This window comes from Cladophialophora psammophila (genome assembly GCF_000585535.1).
Source record: "Cladophialophora psammophila CBS 110553 chromosome Unknown aczJe-supercont1.45, whole genome shotgun sequence".
Classification (NCBI taxonomy): domain Eukaryota; kingdom Fungi; phylum Ascomycota; class Eurotiomycetes; order Chaetothyriales; family Herpotrichiellaceae; genus Cladophialophora; species Cladophialophora psammophila.
The window spans coordinates 19,505-41,250 of NW_006912966.1; the positions used below are offsets into that span (position 1 = coordinate 19,505).

General features: G+C 51.9%; 9 protein-coding genes across 9 annotated transcripts; 5 read left to right on the forward strand and 4 right to left on the reverse strand.

The window, feature by feature from the left end:
• Positions 1-116: 116 nt before the first annotated feature.
• Positions 117-1,492, reverse strand: A1O5_13251 (uncharacterized protein; the record flags this gene model as incomplete). Its single annotated transcript, XM_007753817.1, has 7 exons — positions 948-1,492; positions 843-889; positions 740-782; positions 594-663; positions 465-528; positions 265-401; positions 117-205 (listed from the first exon to the last, which is right to left on the reverse strand). Exons 1-7 carry the CDS (start codon positions 999-1,001, stop codon positions 117-119), a joined length of 504 nt encoding a protein of 167 aa, XP_007752007.1. The 5' UTR covers positions 1,002-1,492.
• A 1,902-nt stretch (positions 1,493-3,394) lies between these two features.
• A1O5_13252 (glutaminyl-tRNA synthetase) lies at positions 3,395-5,308 on the forward strand (the record flags this gene model as incomplete). Its single annotated transcript, XM_007753818.1, has 1 exon — positions 3,395-5,308. The coding sequence occupies one exon, from the start codon at positions 3,395-3,397 to the stop codon at positions 5,306-5,308; it is 1,914 nt and encodes a 637-aa protein (XP_007752008.1).
• Positions 5,309-6,062: 754 nt separating this feature from the next.
• On the reverse strand, positions 6,063-7,066 carry A1O5_13253 (translation initiation factor 2 subunit 1; the record flags this gene model as incomplete). Its single annotated transcript, XM_007753819.1, has 2 exons — positions 6,063-6,914; positions 6,977-7,066. The coding sequence occupies 2 exons, from the start codon at positions 7,064-7,066 to the stop codon at positions 6,063-6,065; spliced, it is 942 nt and encodes a 313-aa protein (XP_007752009.1).
• Positions 7,067-7,739: 673 nt separating this feature from the next.
• Positions 7,740-10,296, forward strand: A1O5_13254 (uncharacterized protein; the record flags this gene model as incomplete). The annotated part of the gene is made up of 2 exons (XM_007753820.1): positions 7,740-8,995; positions 9,042-10,296. 2 exons carry the CDS (start codon positions 7,740-7,742, stop codon positions 10,294-10,296), a joined length of 2,511 nt encoding a protein of 836 aa, XP_007752010.1.
• Positions 10,297-11,339: 1,043 nt separating this feature from the next.
• A1O5_13255 (uncharacterized protein) lies at positions 11,340-12,176 on the forward strand (the record flags this gene model as incomplete). The annotated part of the gene is made up of 2 exons (XM_007753821.1): positions 11,340-11,681; positions 11,736-12,176. 2 exons carry the CDS (start codon positions 11,340-11,342, stop codon positions 12,174-12,176), a joined length of 783 nt encoding a protein of 260 aa, XP_007752011.1.
• Positions 12,177-12,323: 147 nt separating this feature from the next.
• Positions 12,324-13,328, reverse strand: A1O5_13256 (uncharacterized protein; the record flags this gene model as incomplete). Its single annotated transcript, XM_007753822.1, has 5 exons — positions 12,324-12,471; positions 12,571-12,715; positions 12,847-12,994; positions 13,100-13,260; positions 13,298-13,328. The coding sequence occupies 5 exons, from the start codon at positions 13,326-13,328 to the stop codon at positions 12,324-12,326; spliced, it is 633 nt and encodes a 210-aa protein (XP_007752012.1).
• A 1,588-nt stretch (positions 13,329-14,916) lies between these two features.
• Positions 14,917-15,789, forward strand: A1O5_13257 (uncharacterized protein; the record flags this gene model as incomplete). The annotated part of the gene is made up of 2 exons (XM_007753823.1): positions 14,917-15,145; positions 15,212-15,789. The coding sequence occupies 2 exons, from the start codon at positions 14,917-14,919 to the stop codon at positions 15,787-15,789; spliced, it is 807 nt and encodes a 268-aa protein (XP_007752013.1).
• Positions 15,790-18,003: 2,214 nt separating this feature from the next.
• A1O5_13258 (uncharacterized protein) lies at positions 18,004-18,773 on the forward strand. Its single transcript, XM_007753824.1, has one exon. It carries the CDS (start codon positions 18,211-18,213, stop codon positions 18,586-18,588), a length of 378 nt encoding a protein of 125 aa, XP_007752014.1. The 5' UTR covers positions 18,004-18,210; the 3' UTR covers positions 18,589-18,773.
• Positions 18,774-19,842: 1,069 nt separating this feature from the next.
• Positions 19,843-21,384, reverse strand: A1O5_13259 (uncharacterized protein; the record flags this gene model as incomplete). The annotated part of the gene is made up of 2 exons (XM_007753825.1): positions 19,843-20,835; positions 20,890-21,384. The coding sequence occupies 2 exons, from the start codon at positions 21,382-21,384 to the stop codon at positions 19,843-19,845; spliced, it is 1,488 nt and encodes a 495-aa protein (XP_007752015.1).
• Positions 21,385-21,746: the final 362 nt, after the last annotated feature.

Genomic DNA, 21,746 nt, shown 5'->3' on the forward strand with positions numbered 1-21,746 from the left:
AAAAAAAAAAAAAAAAAAAAAAATCATAGACGATTAAAGTCCACGACGACACCCCTGATCAGAGTCAGTGTCATTTGAGCAGATCCACACATAGGATCGGTGTTGGGAAGTGCTTGTCACCCTGAAATTTGCCCCCTTCTTAGCTTCTGGACTGCATCATTCATCTCGGACAGCTTGATGACTGTGGGCTCGTAGGTCAATTTTCCTGGCACGAGTGCGCATAAGTGAACTCGTCAGGGACGGGCGATGTGATGACTTGCTTACCACGCTTCGCGAAGTCAAGAACCATATCAAGGTCTCCCAAGCTGCCGATCAAACTTCCCACCCAAGACTGGCCCCGTAGAATGATGGCGTCCGGGGGAAAACCGATCGGGTAACTGCCAGTCGGTGGCAGCGCAATGCTGGGAGAGACACAAAATCAGCATTCGAGACAGGAGGGACGACAAGGAATGCGGCGGCCAGACCACATGACTTTCCCTCCGGTGCGCCTCCCCAGATATTTATGCGCCGTTGAATATGCCTGGTATGCTTTTTCAACCAGTAGGTAAACCACTTTTCCCTCCTTTGCTGAGAGAAGGGGGGAAATCACCGACCCGTCACAAACACAGCGTGTGCTCCTCCTTTTGTCAGATCCAGCACCGATTTCACAGGGTCTTCGTCGCTCTAAGGAAATTAACCCTATCGCGTCAACACAAAGGGACATCACTCAATGCCATTCTGCCCTTGCCTTGTAATCGACAAAAGCCTCAGCGCCGTGTTTGAGACATAGCTTTCTCCTCTCCCTGCATACTGTCAGCCAGGGTCTGCGCTGCTGTAGTGCGAAACCCCATGTGTTGACATACTCTCCATTGTCAATTGCTATCGGTCTCAATCCCATAGCAAAGGCAAGCTGTCCAAAGCACAAGAAAATCAGCTTTTCGGATTGTTGCACCGTGGCTCATTCCCACCTGGATTCCCATGATGCCGACGCCCCCCCACCTCCCCCGGGAAAGGCCGCCCATTGACCGGCTACCAGTCCCGCCGCCCTCAATGCCCGATACATGGTTGCACCGGAGCACATTAAAGGAGCAGCGAGAAAATCACTGACACCCTCTGGGATTAACGTAATGTATCTCTCCACGGACACAAGATATTGTTTAAATGAGCATATTTTCGAGTAAATAGGAGTATTGGCAGACTTGCGAGGGGGCGACTCACCGTCAACCAAAAACCCATAGTAGATTGACCTGGTACCATAATTATCCAGATCAGCTTTACAATCTTCGCAGGAATGGCATACGTCTTTAACTGGCTTGACCGTCGGCCGCTGCCCGACGGCGACCGTTTGTACATTGGATCCGATCTTGACGATGACGCCGGCGCCCTCGTGTCCAGCGCACCTCACTCTGTTCGACGACATTTTGGGAAGACCGGTGTCGTTCATCATGAAATGAACGTCGCTCTAGCAGATGCCGGTGGCATTGAGGCGAATCAAGACTTCATCGGGTCCTGACATGCGATAAGCAAGATGTGTTGCTGTAGAGGCACGTAGGGCAGATGATTATACCTATCTCGGGAACCGGAAGCTCTTGGATCTGTACGAGCCCACCGTCAGAAGCAGTACTAGCGATCACAGCCGAGGCTGACCATACTTCGACGCGAAAGTCTGGTCCCTCATTGACAACCACCGCTCCCACACATGTTTTCGGCACATCGCCATCAACTGAATCCTCACCCATCGGCATATTCGCTGCAGACACGTGGTCGTGACGCAGTTGAACCCTGAAAACAATACGAGAAATAAAGAGCTGCCTGCCACGAGCTTGTCAGGGGAGTAACAGGGAGACACAGTGGTCGAGGGCGAGGTTTGCCATTCAGGGTCGACCTCAGCCTGGTGCCATCCATTCTTCTGGTCATTTTGAGTGCATCTATATGCCTTAAAACCAATCGGCGTTAGGGTTGCATTTCCGCTCGGCATACTCTGCCTGCTTGAGGCTAGGCTTGGGTCAGCCCCTCGCCGAGGGCTCGGAGGCGCTTTACACTTCCAGCCGACGTTGCCGCATGAGTAACTTTCGGCCATAGAGATGTGTGCAGATACATTGGCTGACCCTCTACCGCGAGGTTAGAGTAAGGGCCCAGACATTCATTTCGCCTTGAAATGGTTTGCTAAGCAGCGTCGCCCGAACCACGTCCGGAAACATGCTCGACAGGCTAGCCATATGACAAGTTTGTATAGAAGAAAAGGCTGTGGGTATGGTGTGGAACTAGTTGTTCAATATGATTGATTGCATTGTGATCGTTTGTGGGTAGTAAAATGGCTGAGTCACCACCATGCGACAAGCTTACTTAATACAAAGGGTTGGGAAACAAACGGGATCGCAAAAAGGGATTTAGAAATGATGGCTTGTGTTGACAGGGTCTCGAGATAGCCACTGTGTGCAAACCACCTGAGACGCTAGGCGTTTCGCCAACTGCGCCACTTACCTCAACACCGTTATTCTCGCTGATCTGTGATAGGATGGCGACCGAATAGGAGGTTTCAGGAATACTCTTTCGGTTGCAGGCCAAAGTGTATATAAACAGGCAGAGTCTCTCTGAATAGCCAGGGAGACAGAACACAATCAAGCAGATAGATCCACAACTGTTCTGTGTACCCAGTACAACAGTCAAACAGTGACGCTCTTTGCAGCCAACAAGGCGAGCGGGTATTACTTAAGCGCCAAGCCAACCTTAAAAAATGTTGGAACTTCGTCGCCTTTTTCGTAGTGCTCCCACATTCTCCCCTCTGCAACTTTTCACGTACTGGGCTGATAACGCTGTACTCAGAACATTCGATTTGCCTCGTTTAAGGCGTCAAACTCACGCTTAATTCATCCGATTATATCATTTCCTCGTGGAGATGCAGGCAGTCGAAGTATCTTCCAATTTTGAAGTGGTAAGTTGACTTAACCAATCAGGTCGCTTCGTTTAGAACCAGCCCCTTCGATCGATTGGTGGAAAGGAAGGTCAACGGATAACTTTAAAGAATCGGGGCCACAAGGGACAAAAGGGATAATAGGTGGCGAGGTGGCACACAGCGAGCGGGTTTCACTCGGTAACTACTCAGTACTCTTGGCATATCTGATCTCCCCGACAAGTTTGACTCACCCACTGCCAGCCTCACTCGTAACGGCGTGCCGACACTCTACAAACTGGAAGATTCCAGATCATTCTCGATAACAACGTCATAGTGAATTATATCCTCGTCGTCAGGAGAGACGTCTTGGGTTTTCGCGAGACTTGGTGGGATTTTCGCCTCTTAATCTCATCTCACGTGCCATTTACCTAGGCCATCAAGGGGTTTCACCAAATCACTCTGGCAACATTTGAAAGCCGCTCGTTTCCTGGCCCTATGGCTGAATCTGCGCAGTCAAGCATGAGCTTGCCGGAGCGTGTCAAGGAGAAAGCCGAAAATGCGATAACGGACAAGAAGCCCAAGAAAGAAAAGACGCCCAAGCAGCCCAAGCAGCCCAAGCCACCCAAGGAGGCAAAGCCACCAGTGGAGAGACCTGCAAAACCTGCAAAACCTGCAAATGCAGCGCCGTCGGCCCCGGCTGACCCAGATGCTATGTTCAAAGAAGGCTGGCTGGCGGCAGTCCGGAAGGAACGACCAGCCGATGAACCTGTAGTCACCCGATTTCCTCCAGAACCGAATGGCTATCTCCACATCGGCCACAGCAAAGCCATTGCAATCAATTTTGGTTTTGCCAGATTCTACGGTGGAAAATGCAACTTGCGATACGACGACACGAACCCGGAAGCAGAAGAAGAAGTCTATTTTACCGCCATTGAGGATATTGTGCGCTGGCTGGGTTTTAATCCTGCTTTGATCACCTACTCCAGCGACTTCTTTGATCAGTTGTACGAGTTGGCCGAGAAGCTTATCACCTTGGACGGCGCCTATGTATGCCACTGCACCGACGAGGAGCTTAAAGATCAGCGAGGCGGGACAGATCCGAAGAATAAGCATGAGAGATACGCTTGCCCTCACCGAAACCGACCGATTGAAGAATCCCTTGCCGAGTTTCGAGCCATGAGAGATGGCAAGTACAAGCCCAAAGAAGCCTTTTTGCGGATGAAGCAGGATCTTTCGGATGGCAACCCTCAGATGTGGGATTTGGTTGCCTACCGCGTCCTCGAGAAACCACATCATCGCACAGGCAACAAATGGAGAATCTACCCTACCTACGACTTCACCCACTGCCTGTGTGATAGCTTCGAGGGCATAACTCATTCGTTGTGCACGACTGAATTCATCCTGTCCAGAGTATCATACGAGTGGCTCAACAACAAGGTCGACGTCCCTCACAAGCCGATGCAGAGAGAATACGGTCGATTAAACGTCACCGGCACTGTCTTATCGAAACGAAAAATCAAAAAGTTGGTGGACGAGAAGATTGTCGCCGGTTGGGACGACCCCAGGTTGTACACTCTTGTTGCTTTGCGGAGGAGGGGTGTTCCGCCCGGTGCCATCCTGTCATTTGTCAGCGAGCTTGGAGTCACCACGGCGACTATCAATATTCAGATTGTGCGATTTGAACAGTCAATCCGCAAATATCTGGAAATGACCGTGCCTCGTCTCATGCTTGTGCTAGATCCCGTACCTGTCATCATCGACGATCTGCCCGACGATTACTACGAGGAACTGGAAAATGCGTTCGGTCCGAAAGACGTCGATATGGGCTCTCACAAGCTGCCCTTCACAAACAAGGTCTATATCGAGCGCGACGACTTCAGAGAGGTGGACAGCAAAGACTTCTTCCGCATGGCGCCCGGAAAGCCTGTTGGCCTACTGAAAGTCCCTTATCCCGTTATTGCAACCAGCTTCGAGAAGGATGAGGCTACCGGACTGGTCACTGAGATACATGCGAAGTACGACAAGCCAGCAGAAGGCGAGAAAATCAAGAAGCCCAAAGCTTACATCCACTGGGTTGCTGATGCGCCGGAGCATGGTTCACCAATCAAATGCGAGGTCCGTGTCTTCAACCCTCTTTTCAAGTCCGACAATCCAGACTCGGTGGAGCCGAGTTTCATGGCAGACATACGGGAAGACAGTCTCAAGGTGTACCCGAATGCTATGGCAGAGGTCGGGTTGAAGGAGATCCGGGAACGAGCTCCATGGCCAGAGGAAGCCGGTGAAAAGAAGGGTAATTGCGGTTTTGAGTCGGTTAGGTTTCAGGCGATGCGTATGGGCTATTTCTGCATGGACAAGGATACAGACGAGGCGGCGGGGAAGATTGTGCTCAATCGAATCGTCAGTTTGAAGGAGGACGCTGGAAAGAGTGCATGATTGACTAGAGGGATGATTTCAAGGTCTGCCGTTAGGGGAAATCTAGAGGCATGGAAGGACGATTCCGATACTTCCAAATAGATCAGGCTGGAACGCAGATATTAAACGACGGCAAGTTTGACGGAGACAATGAAGTACATCACGGTTGCTTTTCATTCGAGTCAACTACCGCCCAAATTAAAGCAAACTCCATCGCAGGAGGCCACCACTATGCTGCCGGCGATGAAGTCCATGGAGCGCAATAATTCGCACGTATGTAATGACCAAGCACTCCCAAAAAAAAAAAAATTTCGTGCTACGCGCCAGGCGAAATATGCGATCGAGGCTGTTGTAATATTTGGAGCGAAGCGCGGGCACGAGCTGGGCTGATTTTCCCCCTAGTGAGCCTGCGAGCAGCATTTTACAAGACTATTTCGGCATGACTAGCGAGTTTGGGCCGTGGTGCGCTGCAATATCAGCCTCGTGCTTGCCGCGGCCCTCTTATACAGAGGTTGGTGCAGCTCAGGGCCCTCAGCCTCGGGGTCATCATGTCGCCCCTGGCGACGATGTCGTAGCCTCCACAGACTGGGTCAACGCCGATGACAGCGCTGGTACGGAAACCACCAACTGTTGGGACAAAGCCTCGGTCAGGTATGATGCCCCCGTTTCGACCTGGTATTTGACTGTCGACAATGACCTGCCAAAGTCCTTGTGGATATGAGCCCCTCGGCATCAAGGCACGCCATCTTCAGCTCTGCAGACAGACCGGAACCCTTTAGGCAACCTCTGGCCCCTCATCGCTTTCGCTCACGTCTTCATCACCGCTGACCTCCTCGTTCTCGCGCGCTCTCTTGTCCATCAGTGCCTGCAGTTCGGCATCATCATGCTCTGTCACGGCCTTAGGCGCCATTTTTACCACACAAGCACCCCCTGCCTCCTTGATGTTGTCATCGATATCCTTGATTGCTTGCTCGAGCAATTGAATGCCCATCCCTTTGTCCAAGCACTGGCTGGTCAGGACATAGTGTGGCGGAGAGACCAACTTGACCTTGACTTGTGTTTCCGCAGAATTCCTTGCCTCGGCTTGTCTCAGTGCTTCCTTGACAGCATCGATGCCGTCGTACTTGAAACATGTCACCTCCACGTCGGCTCGTACTTTTGTCGGATGCGGCGTCAGTTTCTTGCCGATGTACGACAGAAATTCCTCCTTGACGACGTCGTTGGGGAATTTCACGTCATTCCACACATCGGGGTTTGTGATGGAGAGCTTGAAAGCATCGTTGGCGTGGCCGTATTTCCGGTTCAGCGGCCAGCCAATATCCTCGTATAACTTCAGGATGGGCGTTTTCGTCTTTTCGGCAACGTGTCGCATGATGGAATGGACTGACTTGCTCTTGTTGTACCGTTCCTCACAGCGCACAATGTCTTCCGCGGAGACTCTTCGTTTGGACAGGTCGATATAACCCTTCTCTTTATCTACTCGCAAGACCACCACGACTTCATTGCGACCAATACGGATGAGTTTCTGTATGGATCTGATACGTCTTCGAGAGAGTTCGGAGAGGAGGATCATGCCGTCGATATTATCGTATTCTAGAAGCTTGACATAGGCGCCCATTTCTGCGATCTGTTGCGAGGGTTGTTAGAGCCACCGTCAACTTGGAGAGCATTTACCAACTCGTCACCTACCTGTTTGACATTCACCATGACAAAACTCTCGATTTCCGGGTATTTTTCTTCGTAGAAGCGACAATTCGTCAACGAGTTTGGGTCCGACATTTTGACTGCGTCTGTCCGACAAACGCTGGGCTCAAATGTGCGATATTTTGTCTCAGGTATCTTCAAATAGATATGGAGCCTCTGTGTGAATAGAAAGAGAGAAAATAAGAGTTGTGACTCGATGGCGTGTTTGATCGCATGTGCGGGCAACTTGAAGGCTGATTTCGCTTCTGCGGGCGGGCACCTCAACTTTTGTGCCAAGCCAAGTGCCCGCATTCCTTTTTCGATCTAGCGTTTGGCTGCCTGTTGCACTTGGAGAAAAGATAATCCGAATCACGTGCCTCCAGAAACAAGCCTTCTACTTGGTACACAAGCGACATACCCCACGTCATTTGAAAAAAACAACTGAGCAACCCACGTCAAGTCAACTTCCTTTCATGGCAATTCGGTCCCGGCTGATTGGAGTTGCGAGGCAAGAATGACCTGCTGATTCGGACTTCAACCGTCCTTGGTGGCCACCGCGTTCGCACGCTCCCAGCCAGACATTCTATTCGCTTGTACAAACCCCATCTCTATCCATCTTTTTAAGTTGCCTCACTCCGTGCCTTGTCCGCTCAACCTGCGGGAGATTCTACCTTTTGAGTCCTGGGTTCCTCTCAGAACCTGTTGACTCAGAAATGACCACGTTGGCACCCTCGTCGGGCTCCTGAACGGCTCTCTGATCTCCCCAGCCATGGCTGAGCAGAAGTCATCGTACCTTCGTACCAACGATCCCTTGACTCCCCCGCGACGGGTTTCTCAACAAAGCGTCCGATTTGCAGACGCCGACCAATATGCTCCTCTGATTCCCAGCCGACTGCGGGAGACCACACTTCTCTCCCCGGAGGACAAGATGGCAAGATCGAAGTCAGATGAAGATACAAGTGAAGAGGAAAATCCGCGCCTTCCTCCGCCGAGTTTGACCGCCGGCGAAAATACACCTCTCATCGCTGAGCCTGAGCCTCTCGTGAATGAGGAAGGGGCCGATGTCCAAGCAGAATTACAAGAACCTTCGAGAAAGTCGCTTAATGAGCGGGATGCCTTGCTGGGAAATTATCACCACAGTCGTATTTGCGGTCTCAGAGACTGCAACCACGGAACTTTCTCTCCAAGGGCTCCTTCGATCGACAGTGACGGGAGCGCCAACCTCTCCTTTGGTGGTCGATACGCTGGCGAGATTGCCGAGGACGGCAGCTCACAGGATCAAGTTCGGGGCATCCTGAGCGAGGTTGTTTCCGACACTCTCGCACCAAGCAAAAGTCTTAGCACAACCAGATGGCTGGCCGAAAGACATGGCATTAAGAGTCACCGGTTCATGTACTTTTCCTACTATTTTCCTTTCGTCAAGTGGATCAGCCAGTACCGATTGAGTTGGTTTCAGGGGGATTTGATCGCGGCTATCACTGTAGCGTCCGTTTACATCCCGATGTCGCTCTCATACGCTGCGAACCTTGCTCATGTACCCCCCATTAATGGGCTTTATTCCTTTGTCTTCAGCCCCCTGATCTATGCATTGCTGGGTACTTGCATGCAGATGGTTGTTGGACCTGAAGCAGCGGGGTCATTACTGGTTGGCCAGGTGGTCAAGACATGCATTGAGAGGGGGGAGTCTCAAGATGATGATTCTAAGCTCAACGCCGAAATCGGTGGCGTGGCAACTGCCATAGCTGGAGCTATTATCTTCAGCGCTGGCTTGGCTCGACTTGGATTTCTCGACAGTGTCCTCAGCCGACCCTTTCTTCGAGGCTTTATCAGCGCCATCGGATTCGTCATTATTGTCGACCAATTGATTCCCGAGCTGGGTCTCGCCGAAATTGCTAAGCAAATGGATGGCGTCTCGCACGGAAGCTGTGCTCAAAAGCTGGTATTCCTGGCTAGGAACATAGGGAACACTCACGCTTTGACAGCCGCTGTTTCTTTTGGAGCTTTTGCCGTCATTATGGTTTTCAGGTAAGTTGTGACTGGGCGAAGGATCTACAAGGTTCTGACATCACAGATATCTCAAGCAGACTCTGCAGCCAAGGCATCACTGGATGGCATACTTCCCCGACCGCTTCATCGTCGTCACTCTCTCGGCGGTTCTGACTTGGGCCTATGCCTGGGACAAGCAGGGTCTCGATGTCCTAGGTGAAGTCAAATCGTCGGGTGGAACAGCCATCCCATTCCACTGGCCCTTCCAGTTTCGGCACATGAAACATATCGACACCGCATTGAGCACGTCTTTCTTGATTGCATTACTAGGGTTTTTTGAATCTTCGGTCGCCGCAAAAAGCCTAGGAGAAGGGCGTCAAGTGAAGCACATGACGCTAAGCGCCAACCGAGAAATGATTGCCTTGGGCGCTGCCAACATTGTAGGTGGTGTCTTCATGGCGCTGCCTGCGTTCGGGGGTTATGGAAGAAGCAAAGTGAACGCTTCGACCGGAGGCACCACGCCGATGAGTAGCATTTTCCTCAGTTTCATCACCTTGATGTGTGTCCTGTTTGCGGTTCCCTATTTCTACTACCTGCCTAAGGGCGTCCTTTCAGCCATGATCTCGGTCGTTGCGTATTCCCTGATCGAAGAATGTCCTCACGACATCAAATTTTTCTTCAAGATCAGAGGCTGGACAGAGTTGTCGCTGATGACAATTATCTTTGTGGCTACGGTGTTCTATTCGTTGTCGGTCGGAATGGCACTCGGCATCGGCCTGTCCCTGCTGGCATTGATCCGTCACGCAACAAAGCCTAGGATACAGATCCTCGGCAAAGTGCCTGGGACCTCGAATCAATTCGAAAATGCGGAACTTACACCAGAGAATATTGAGTATATTGAAGGTTGTCTGATCGTCAAGATCCCCGAACCGCTCACCTTCGCAAACACCGGAGAGTTGAAAAATCGTCTGAGGCGGTTGGAGCAGTACGGCACTACCGCTGCTCATCCGTCTCTACCACGAGTGCGCCACGAGGATAACAACCGCAATATCATATTTGATGTGCACGGCGTCACCACGATCGATGGATCTGGAACCCAAGTGTTTGCTGAAATCGTGGAAGATTACGTGAAGCGCGGTATTCGTGTTATCATCTGCAGGTTACCCCAAAGACGCAGTCAAGTTTACAAAAGCTTTGAGAGAAGCGGCATTGTCGACATGGTTGGCGGGACGAGACACTTTGTGGGTAGTGTTGAGGAAGCATTAAGGCTGAGCGAGGCAGAGGATCTGGAGGAGTACTTTGAAGACAGGTTGAATGGACATCACGAGCATCAGCATTAGAGCAAGGCAGAGGATACGGAGGAGTGCGTCGATCAGAGTTTGAACGGATATACTAGCATGAGCATCAGCATCAGCATCACTAGAGCAAGAGCGGATGGTTTCAAGGTTGCGGTTACGGAAACATTGTTATACCCCTAAAAGCATGGCATGGCACGGCATGGCACGGCATGGTCGGGATGTGAAAACAAGCACTTTCGAGTTTATCATGGAGACTTGGGTTGTCTCCTTTTCGCTGCAGACACGTTTCAGGCCTGTACACTCTGAGAACTGAGCAAGTACATAAATCAAAAATGTCTTCTCTCAGCGGCCTTGTCATTGTCAGCTTGACCTTGTTCTTCGCTTGCTCTGTGCAGTCCGCCCATTCCGCCATCCACTTGCCCCTGCACAGAAGGGGAGGCCGCTTCTCGTACCGCGAGTCGGCGAACCTCACTTATCTCACATCAGTCCTTCAAGACGCCGAGGCAAGGTATGCGCGTAGCTACCGTGCAATCGAAGGGAACCGCCTTGTGCGTAAATGGCGGGCAAGCGAGTGCAAGGATGAGAATGATCCGGAGGTGATTGCTGTCGTCGGAGGGGCCAATCAATGGTACGAATGAACACCTTGGTTCCCCAGTCATGCCCTTGAGAAGGAACTAGGATCGCTGATTTCGAAGGCGAGGGGCGCAGGTACGCGACATTTGAAGTGGGCAATCCACGACAAAGATTGGAGGTCGACGTGAACATGTTGAGTCCAGATTTCTATACGATCACGACTGCGAGTAGCAAGGGGTCCAGGTACGACACGTCTGGCTCGCAAAGTCACCGTAGGTAAAGGAGACGACGCAGCTTTCGCTTTGCCCTGACCGAAACCTCCACCAGATTTCAGTGAAGACAGAGTCCATCCGGTCTGCAGGCGCCCCAGTGAAGAGTTCCACTTCCCTCCCAGCCTGCCACCAATTCGACTCGATTTTCCAACATGCACACCGTCGAAGTCATCTCGACAGAGCCTTGCACATTCCGGTACGTTTCTCGGTCTTGCGCCACACACCGGGTCTCTCGCTCGAATGCCCCCTTCTCCGCTGTTGACCCAGTTGAAAGAGGGAGACATCATCAAAGAAAAGGTATGGTCAGTAACGCTGCTGGACACGGAGACTGGGATCCTCAGCCTCGGCGGCACAATCGCAAAAGAGGTCGAGGAAGCGAAGATACGGGGAGAAGTTGAGTTGAAGTACTTTGGCGATCCTGCTGTGACCTCGGAATGGGTGAGCGAGCAGGTGATAGCTCAATTACAGGGGGCCATGCCGAACGAGATACCTTGGGAACAGCATTTCAAGTGGACGGAGGTGCAAGGCGCTGCGGGATGGTGGACGGCGTTGATGAAGGGCGTGTGGGTTAATGGAGCAAAGGTATAATCGATTCTACTCGGCACGGAGAGCAATCATCTTCTAACCCGTGTCCAGGTCCTGAGGAACCAACCTATCCTCTTCGACATCGACGTCCCGTTCATCCTGGCTCCACCGCTCGCAGCCCAGCGGTTCTACGACTCCATCGGCGGTACGAAACGGCTGCCTCCTCCCTACGACTTCTACTTCGCCTTCCCATGCTTTAACGAAGTCCATATCGCCTTTGAAATTGCTGGACAGAACTTTCCCGCAATGCAGGGTCAGGGTACTTGGGCGGATGGGCTGCATGGCCCGGCAGGAGGAAGATTTAGCCTGGGGAAACTGGGCGATGGATCGGGGTACTGCGTAGGAAGCGTGGTGGAGACGAGGATGGGCCAGAAGAGAGAATGGCTAGAAAGTGGCATGAAAGATGTATGGGTGCTTGGAGAGCCTTTCTTCCGAGGACTGGGGGTGGCATTTGATATAGACAAAGGGAGGGTAGGGGTGAGGATGTACTGAGAGACATCAACGGGGACAGACCCGAGGCGAACACATTCCAACACCCCAACATATCCCTTCCTCCACTCCACGGTCCCATCATTCATTGTCGGCGGAGCCTTTGTCTTGATGCATAGCTCCATCATGTCTTCACTCCAGACTCAAACCTTACTTGCTCTCTTTGACAATCTGCTTCAACGCCTTTTCATATTCCTCGACCTCCTTCGCGCCTACGAGTGTGATATCCCTCCTCTTGCCCTCGATCATAATCGTCGGTACGGAATCCACTCCGTTGCCCGCCTGCTGACGAACCATGCTGCAACCACATGTCAGCTCATTGCAATCCTGACAGTCTGTCCGCAATGACTCCCTTGCTCTGGCTTGAAACAGCTCGCAAAGACCGGGAGAGACTCACTTCTTGACATCCATCATGCCATCGTTCTTGTCTTGTATGAATGGACGAGCCTCGGATTCGGGAATGCCGGCGTCGGCGGTTGCTTTGAGCAATGTCTCGTCTGAAGAAGGGTGTTTCTCGTTCTCGAAATATTGAGAGTAGAGCGCTGTGATGGTCGAACCGGAGAAGAGAAGAGGTAAGTGAGCGAGCTGGTTTCTCTCGAAAAGGGGGAGGAGGGGGGGGGGCCGGCAAAGGATATGTTCTGCACCGTCTCTCTGTTCTCTCTGTAACACCTACAATTGATGATTTTGTCGGCAGTTTCGGGGCCCTTTTCTTCTTGAAAGTGTTGGATCACGCGATGTGCATCCAGTGTATTCCCGACCGTGCCCCCGAACTTGAAATTGATGCCGGCAGAGACACCATACGCGGACATCAATGTCATATACTAGAAGTGCCAAGTGGTATGTATTAGCAAGGAAGAGTCGTGTTGGAAGAGACCTCCAGCAACGGGAGACGGCAACATTGACATGACTCTTTCAATGGCTCCTACCATCTTCATCTTCTCCTCCGAGTCACCATAGCGAGATTTCTTGTACCAGTCATACTTGCTTTCGCCCTCCCTGGTCGCATCAGGATACAGCTGGTACGGAAAGTACTTGACGACAAAATTCACGTCCTTTGCATCGTCACTCTGTCGGAATCGACGAAGAGCTGTCAACAGTCAGGTGGAAGCCCGGTCGGGTCGCACATCGAGCAACAAACCAAGGATTGATGCACATCATTGCGGGAAGAACAGACCTTCGTCAAGCCTGCCAACTCAGATTAAGCGAGTCAATCACCAAGCCCAACAGGTTCCCTACGGTCCACCAGGCCGAGGGCGTCATGGACAAACATTACCGTCTTTTGGCCAGGTACGTCCTGTGCGACAGATCAGCCCGGATACCAACATGAACGACCAATGAATTGTGGATGCGCCAGAGATTTCCAGGATCACGGTTGACGGATGTCTCACCAAGGGCAAATCGTGTCCAAGGTAAAAGATATCTGTGCTTCGTACGTCATGGTCCGGGTTTCTGCAGGTCTCGGGCGCCTTTGCGCAACAATGGCCGGTTGAAGATCCAACAGCAAGCAATAAACAGACTACAGACAGGTTCAATTCGAAGAGTTCCCAGCTCCACGGGTTGCTGCCTTGAATTTCAATCTGATACGGAGGGTGCGAATTAGTGATCAATCAAGGCCTTGCCACCATCACCAGCAAGCCTGACGGGCATCGGGGGGCGCCTTGCTGAGCTCTTCCCCTCTTCCTCCTTGCAACCCCGCGCTCAGCCCAGATGGTCACCTGACTGGTCCTCTTCGGGCTTCTTGGAGCGGAGCGGCCAAGGGAGAACTGCTGTGGTCAAGGAAAACAAGGGGTTCCAGGAGGAATGGCTGTCCAAGTCCTGCAATCAAAATCCATCCAGCGAACCAGTCTTTGAGTCTCGCACACGCCCTGAATTGCCATCATCGACCCGAAGAAAGGATTTTCGTCCAGAAAAAGGGGAGTATCTCTATGGGGACACTGGTCAGCCTCCTGGGCCAGCCACAAGCCGCCAAGCCGCCGAGCCGCCGAGCCACCAAGCCTCCCCTGCCTCTAAGCGAGAATTCTGCCCGGCCGGGTTCGCTCGCTCTTCTCGTGGTTGCCCCTTGCGCCTGTTCTAACCACGTCCAGCCTTCCAAAACATGCTTGGCTGGGGGTTACCTAGTGCGGTTTCAGCTTGAATCCAACCTCTTCCCATTGACACATGTTCCGCCAACTTCTTCCCTCACCGTGTCTTCTACCTTCCTTGCTGGGAACCCCCCCCCTGAACAGCAGACTGGACTCGGCACAAGTATACAAGTATACATGTGTGGGCCACAAACTCAGCAGCATCCCGCTCGCCGATTCCGCCCCAGCCCAGTCTGTTCTCCTTTTCTATACTCCACTTGCCGGTGACGCTGCCACGATGGCGCCCATCTGGGCTTGCGGTGTTCGTTGATGCGGACCAAGATGGTCTTTTTTGCATCCAACCACATGGACCCTGCCTCCTGAATAGAGCCACCGAGTTGGCTGAATGCCCAATTAGGGTTTCCCAGTCACACCGTATGGAGCACGTCGCCTGAGCTGTCAACCTCCCTGGTCGTGCATGACGTGAGTCTCCCTTTTACAAAGTATTTGAATCCCCTCCCTGACCTTTGCATTGTGTTCTCTATTCATCCTCACAGTCAATTCATTCTCTCCTCCCACAAGCATAGTCCTTCGTTCAAAGGCCAATCGTTCACGCGAGATTCAATACTTATACAACCTCAAACATTACTTGTCAATACACTAATATCATACCCAACCACACCATGAGATCGACACTTGTCCTTGCACTCGTCACACTTGCTGTCGCAGCACCTGGCGGCGGTGATGGTCAGTGGGGAGGTCAAGGCGGCAAAGGTGGCCAAGGAGGCCAAGGCGGCGGTGACAGTGGTCAATGGGGAGGTCAAGGCGGCAAAGGCGGCCAGGGAGGCCAAGGCGGTGACAATGGTCAATGGGGAGACTGGTCAAGTCAAGGCGGAAAGGGAGGAAACGGAGGTGAGTGGAATCTTGTCCCGGTTACTTCTACTTCTTCCTCAATGACGAGTACTAACGTCTTTTCAGGCGCCGAGACTTCAAAATGGCAAGCCTGGTCTTCGGCACCGCCAGCTCCGGTTAAGACAACGTCCTGGGCCGATTGGACGCCTTCTTCTCCAGCGCCGGTAGTGACTTCATCTCACTGGCAAGATTGGACGTCTTCAGTCGTGGTTTCTGTGCCGACCTCCTCCTGGCAAGATTGGTCCTCATCTCCAGCCCCAGTTGAGACCTGGACTTCTTCTGTTGCGCCTGTTCCAGTTCCAACGGCGACGTGGCAAGATTGGACAACTTCTACGCCCGTGGTACCCGTTCCCGCGACAAGCTCAAGCACATGGGCCGATTGGTCGTCCAGCGTCCCCGCGGCCCCAGCTCCTGCGCCCTCGAGCAGCCAGTGGAACGATTGGTCTTCATCGGCGCCGGTTATGACCCCGACCCCAACGCCTGTTGCTCCTACCACTTCGGTATGGACGACATCGGTTGCCCCTTCGACGACACCAGCCGCTCCTGTTGTCAGCCAGTTCACCGGGGCCGCTGCACCAGTGGCTACCGGGGGATTCAAGATTGCTGGTGCAGCTGCTGCCATGATGGTTGCTGCCTTGCTTTGAACAGCCGAGATGAATGTCGGCACCAAGATTGTCTTCTGCTCCCGATCCACCTACCACGCCTTTCGATTCTTCTTGTTCCCCAACGACAACCAGGGAAACAAAAGCGACGCAATCACGATATTCAGAATTTGGTTCTTTCTTTTTGACAAGCAGCATACTTGCGCAACTTCACACTAATGACCGTAATGCGGAAAAGAGAAACCCTTCGACGCCACGAGACTCATGATCACTCGTTTACCATGAGATCCACCGAATTGGAATCAGGATATGGGAAACGGACACGAGAAAAAGATTTTACCTACTGGACAGCATGTCACACCCGGACATTAGGATGTGTCCTGGGGTTTTGTACGATCATAGATTTTCCTGGACAGCATTTAGGTCTATCGTCTTCCGGTCGCAACGTCCGACCTGGATGGAGGTGCTAATGCATACCAGGTATAGAGTAGCTATAGTTATAGCTCAGCATAGCTTGGCCACATCGGGCACTATGCAGCATATCAGGGCGGCCTGCCCGGAAGAAGAAGAAAAAAAGGGTTCATTGTACTGGATATTTCAGACGAAATCCGTCTTGCTGCCGTTTCTTTTGCCCCATGCCTACCATGAGAAGACACCACCTACATGCGTTGCGAAACCAACGCGTTGGCTATGATATAAATTGGGCCGACAATTATCGAACAGACTGCCACAGCCTTCCCCCCCTCCGAGTTGAAAAAACAACCAACGCCCCTGAAATCTCGCCCGCCGGCCGGTGAAAGCGCCTGATCTGCCTATCGGTAGGCGGCTGGTAGCTCGGTCGGTCGGTTGGTCGGTCTATCGATCGGGGACCGACGGACTGAGTGACTGGCAGTGTCTCAGTTGAGGTAGGACAGCAGCCCAGCTCACCCCGCCGGGGGGCCCGGTGAGCCTAGGAGATAGTGATTCTCTCACTCCACCGAGGGGGAAGAAAAGACTTTGTGGCCCAAGCTCCATGGTTAGGAGAGTGCGTCTTTCTGGAGGTTGTGGGGGGGATGGAGCCAATGTCTTTGCATAGTTGTTTGTCATCACTCTTGTCATTTCTTCTTCGACACCTGCGGGAAAGGTGTGTCGTCTCGACGAGGTCTTTCGCGACACTGAATCTGTACGAGGTATCTGGCCAACACATCGGATTCGCGGGCGGGATGTGAGATACGGAAAAGCGCATACACTCACCACCGACAGCCGCCATTTTCGCTCATGTGGTATATCGATGGCTGTTCTCTGTGCGTAGGAGATCTTCCACCGCCCTCACGGTCATTTGACCGGCTGGGTGACTGGCAGCGAAGTGGAAGTGCTTCGCAGCGTTCTGGGTGAAGAGATACCCTAGCAAATCGATGCGCGAGGTCCCGTTCTTGGGGCCTTCAGGTCTGAGATCGAGGCGAACCGGGCCGGAGAATTCCAGCGCCCGTTACATCTTGAGCAATCGGGGCCACCAACAAAGAGACGGACCAGTGTTTGTAGCCGATATGCGCTCCGGGTTCTATGGCCTAGGTTATGAACCGCTACGCTGACAACTCTGACGATCCAGCAGTCATAAGGAGCGGGCGTGAACGCAGGAAGATCCATATGGAGGTCCAAAGTGGTGCAGTTTCCCCTGGTCAAGCCAGAAGATTTTAGCGCAGTTGATTGAAGTTTTTGGCACGTGATTTTGGGTCTTGGCATACTGGTGCCCCAAATCTTCTAGCTCAAGTCCTCCAACAACGGAAAACTACATACCTCCACCGCGATGATGGACTAAAGATCATTTAGCTGCCACAGACCAAGAGATTGTGAACTGATGTCCATGTACAAACCCGATTGGTCAGATTACGCAGCACATAATCATTTATCGGGGACGCACACCTCCAACGTCGTTCTCCGGCTCAACAATCGAGCGGTCGTCAAATTTGGTTATTTGGTCCCCCCATCCAAAGCAGCAAATTAAAGACTCGCTTATAAACACTTGAATTGTTGATGGCCGTGCGTCCCTTAGGTACATCAATTTTTCCAAGACTCTAGTCTTCCTGAGAATGACTGGAGAGGAAAATGTGGATACCTTGTGATGGAATTGATCCACGGAACAAGGTCTGAGCCGACGTTGAGCCTGGTCACATGACACGTGTGAGATTCAAAGCGGTAGGGCCACAGTCCCGAAGCGGGGCAGTCCCGGCCAGGCCTGCGAGCCTCTGAGAGTTCGGCGCGAGTGACCGAGTTTATATTAACAAGCAGAGCAGTGCCGAGCTCAATGAGGCTATAAATTCGATGTACAACTGATATCAAGGTGCGAAGCTTTGCTACGTTTATCTTAGCGACGTGGAAAACCCAAACTGAAAGAAATCCATCGCCAAAAGCAGATGGTTAAAGTGTGGATGGGCTCTGCAGGAGCTGCTTGCCCCACCGAGGGCTATTTTCTACGAATCGAAAATGGCGAAGCTAGGGAGCAAAATAGCTCTAGCTGGACGGATTTCTGCTATCACCCGTATTCCTATGACAGTACTTACATCAAGGAATCTAGCAGAGAGTTCCGTTGCTCAGAGAATGTCTTGGGCTGCTAGTCGAGTCACAACCCGTGCCGAAGACGGTGCATACTGCTTGCTGGGTTTGTTTGGTGCCAATATGTCACTTCTTTATGGCGAGGGACAGCGAGCGTTCTTTCGACTTCAGGAAGAAATCATCAAGTATAACGACGACCATTCCATCTTTTGCTTGGTCAATGAAGGAAATGAAAATTTCCGGCCTACTTGCTCCCAGTCCGGCCTACTTTTCCGAATGTCATTTTTTTATCGTCGGGAGAGTCTCTAAATGGGCGTGAACCATTTGCCATGACTAATCGTGACCTCTCGATTTACTTGAAAATCACACCGTGGGCAGCCGATACGTATCTAGCATACATTGACTGTACAGATCGAAGGACGGCCCAGGAGCCAGCTGCTCTAGATATTTTTCTTAGGTGCCTTTCCCAAAACGATCAATATACACGAATCAATCTTAGCCAAAACGGGCTCTGGCGCCGAAGTTAGAAAGCTTCTCAAAGTCAAGATCGGCCGACAAAAGATAGACTGCTTTATATACGACAGAATTTAAGCACTAATAGGGAGAGAGTATATCTCAACAAACCCAGATACGGATTTAGTCTTACACATAGCTGGCTGCCATCGTCCACACAAATTTATGCGCGAAATCGAAGAAATCCTTCGACAGACCTTCATCCAGCAATCTTGCACCCAGGTCAGTGGGGTGCTGTTCTTGTCCTGGAGCTTTCTCCTCGAGAGCGGTAGCCTACGACAAGTAGCCTTAGGGTTCGACTTCGATTTTAATCCAGTGTGCCTTCTCAGAGACTCATGGGCAGGTGACCAGGAGCCGGACTCTGTGCAAGACGCGCCGAACGAATGGACGCATCTGTTCATGGATTCTTTGGATCGTACTCTCTATCTACCTCCTACAAATGAATACCCCGTCAAGACGGCAATAGGGTCGGATATTGTCCATCTTTGAGCCGGCTTCTGGTAGTAGCAATCGTGGAATTGTGTTTTTTTTTTTTCCCTTGTGAGGGCACACTAGGGACGAAAGGAGCGTGGTCGCGAGATTGTGATGCTTTGCGGATGTGGTTGAACGAGATGAGCTAAGTCGTCGCAAGGCGCCAAGAGCACACTGAATGATCAGTAAAACCATTGGGTGAGAAAGGGGGAGCTGATGCTCACAGCATCAGAGTTTGCCGCCCAACCTCTGGGTGCGGCTAGCACAGTCACCTCCCCTGGCCAGTTTGAGGCAGACCCTCGGTCGGATCAATGATTCCCAAGTGGCCCTGCAAAAGGGATGTCCACACTCGGCGTGCACCATGGCGCGTGCCACCAGTTTTGCCTGCCACTCTAGCTTGTTGCGTTATATCTCATGTGGCCACCTCCGTATTACCCCTACACTAGGTATAGACAGCTCTAGTGAGGAGTTTAATCGGGATCTCCTGGTTATCAGCATCTATTGGCATACTCATCAAACTCAGCAGCCTCATATAATGGTGAAACGCCCAATTACGGAGTGATAGACGACTTAAAAAATTTATAATGAGGGCGAAAGGTCGAAGCTAAAGTCTTCGTCCAAGTAGTTGTCATCAAATACCGAATCCATAAACGCTGAAGCACCTAGCGCATCAAAGACCGAGTGTACATTTTCCGTTGTCGCTTCGTGATGTGATTGTCTTTCGGTCAATTCGATGGATTCGACAACCTTTTCTAAAATCGTGTTTTGTATAAAGACGTCGTGGGAAGCTAGCCACATACGCAGTTGAGGAAAAAGCTCGTCAATGTGCTGTGCTTTTTCAAAATGATTCGGAATCGCCGTTAGCTTAGGGTGATCGCCGACGAGAGTAGTCTGCTGTGAGATGATGTCCGTGCGAAGACGGTCGAGGCGGAGCAGTTTGCGTGTCACTGTTCGTGCCAGCCCATGTCGCGGACTCAATTGCTGAATGACGGCTCTTAAAGCGTCTAGACTTTCTCTCCTTTGCTTTTCTATGCTTGCTGTATCTGTGCTGCAATAGAAGAGTGGCAGCGCGGCGATGAGGCACCAAAAGGGATGCATCGACGTCAGGAGCGCAACTTGTTCTCGGTACAGGATTTCCTCGTACAAGTGCGTAATGCAGGCGGAAGAGACTAGACACACGTTTGAACAGAGCCAGCCTTTTTCGCGCTGGTGTGTGAGTGCCTGTGAGAGGATGACAACCCCAAAATAGCAGATGTGAAGTTCGGTGGCGGGGAAGCTATACGGATTTTTTTGACCCGTCGAGCTAAAGAGATTGAGCTCTGGAGGCAATTTGTCGATCCATTCCACCAAGAGCTCTAGGATGCATCCCTCCCCCTCATCAGCATGTTGATCTCGAAGTCTGGAAGCAAGCTGACCCATAATGTGGGCCAGAGAAACGTCGGCAATGAAGTATTTCGCGGCCTCATCTTGCTGATCATCAAAGTCGGCAAGCGTCAAAGGGGAAACATCGAAGTCTGCTGGCCTCAGCATTGGAGGACGACCAGTAATGAGGGCGTGCGCACAGTCACTTGCCTGTAAACGGGGATCAGCGCCGCGTGATATCTACAGAATCGTCAGGCCGCTCACATAAAGAAACCACCATATTCTCCGTCGACTCTTCGCGTCAGACGCGGCTTCGTAGGTTGAATTTTGATGCAGGCCCATCTGTATTGCTAGCCGTAGCGCAGATCCCGTCGCATGCCATGCTCCATTCAAGCTTACAGTCTCGGGCGAATGAGGACTCCACAGTGTCAGGATGCAAAGAGCTTTGATGACCGACAGCATGTCGGGTTCGGTATCCAGGCATAGCAACAGCTTAACCTTCTCATAGAAAGCATTGGTTCGAGAAAAGCTATCAGGGAGATTGGGATGACGCAACAGACTACCCGCAAGACAGACTGCCTGTTGAAGCAGAACAGATGAGTCTGAAGATTCAAGCTCCTTACGATCGACAAGAGGGAGTACATGCGCCAGATTTGTGAAAAAGGCATCGTACAAGGCACGTCGCATTGCTGGTTTGGGGAGCACGTCGGCTTCGGAAGCTTTCAATACCTTTGATCTGTTGCCGTTGGCAGGTGACATGCGGCGACTCTCAGGCTGTGGTTGCGTGGATGTGGCAGGAACGTCGGCAAGGTCCTTGTTGTCGAGGTGTTGCAGTACAGAGTGCTCTGCGATGAAGGCCCGGCTACGCGGTCCATGCCTTTGGAGAATTGGTTGATTCGACCAGACTGTATTCGCCGAACGCGACTCATCAGGAACGGTGGAGTCACTGTGGCCGATGGGTGGCTGCCCAGCTGGTGGCAGGTCTAATGGTGATTGCGAGATCGCCGAGTGTCTCCTGGCCTTTCGGACCCCTTCGCGACGACCGGAAAACGGTCAATTCCCAGTCAAGCATTCGTAAAACCAAAGAAAACTTACACGCAGGCGATATTCAAACGGCGACA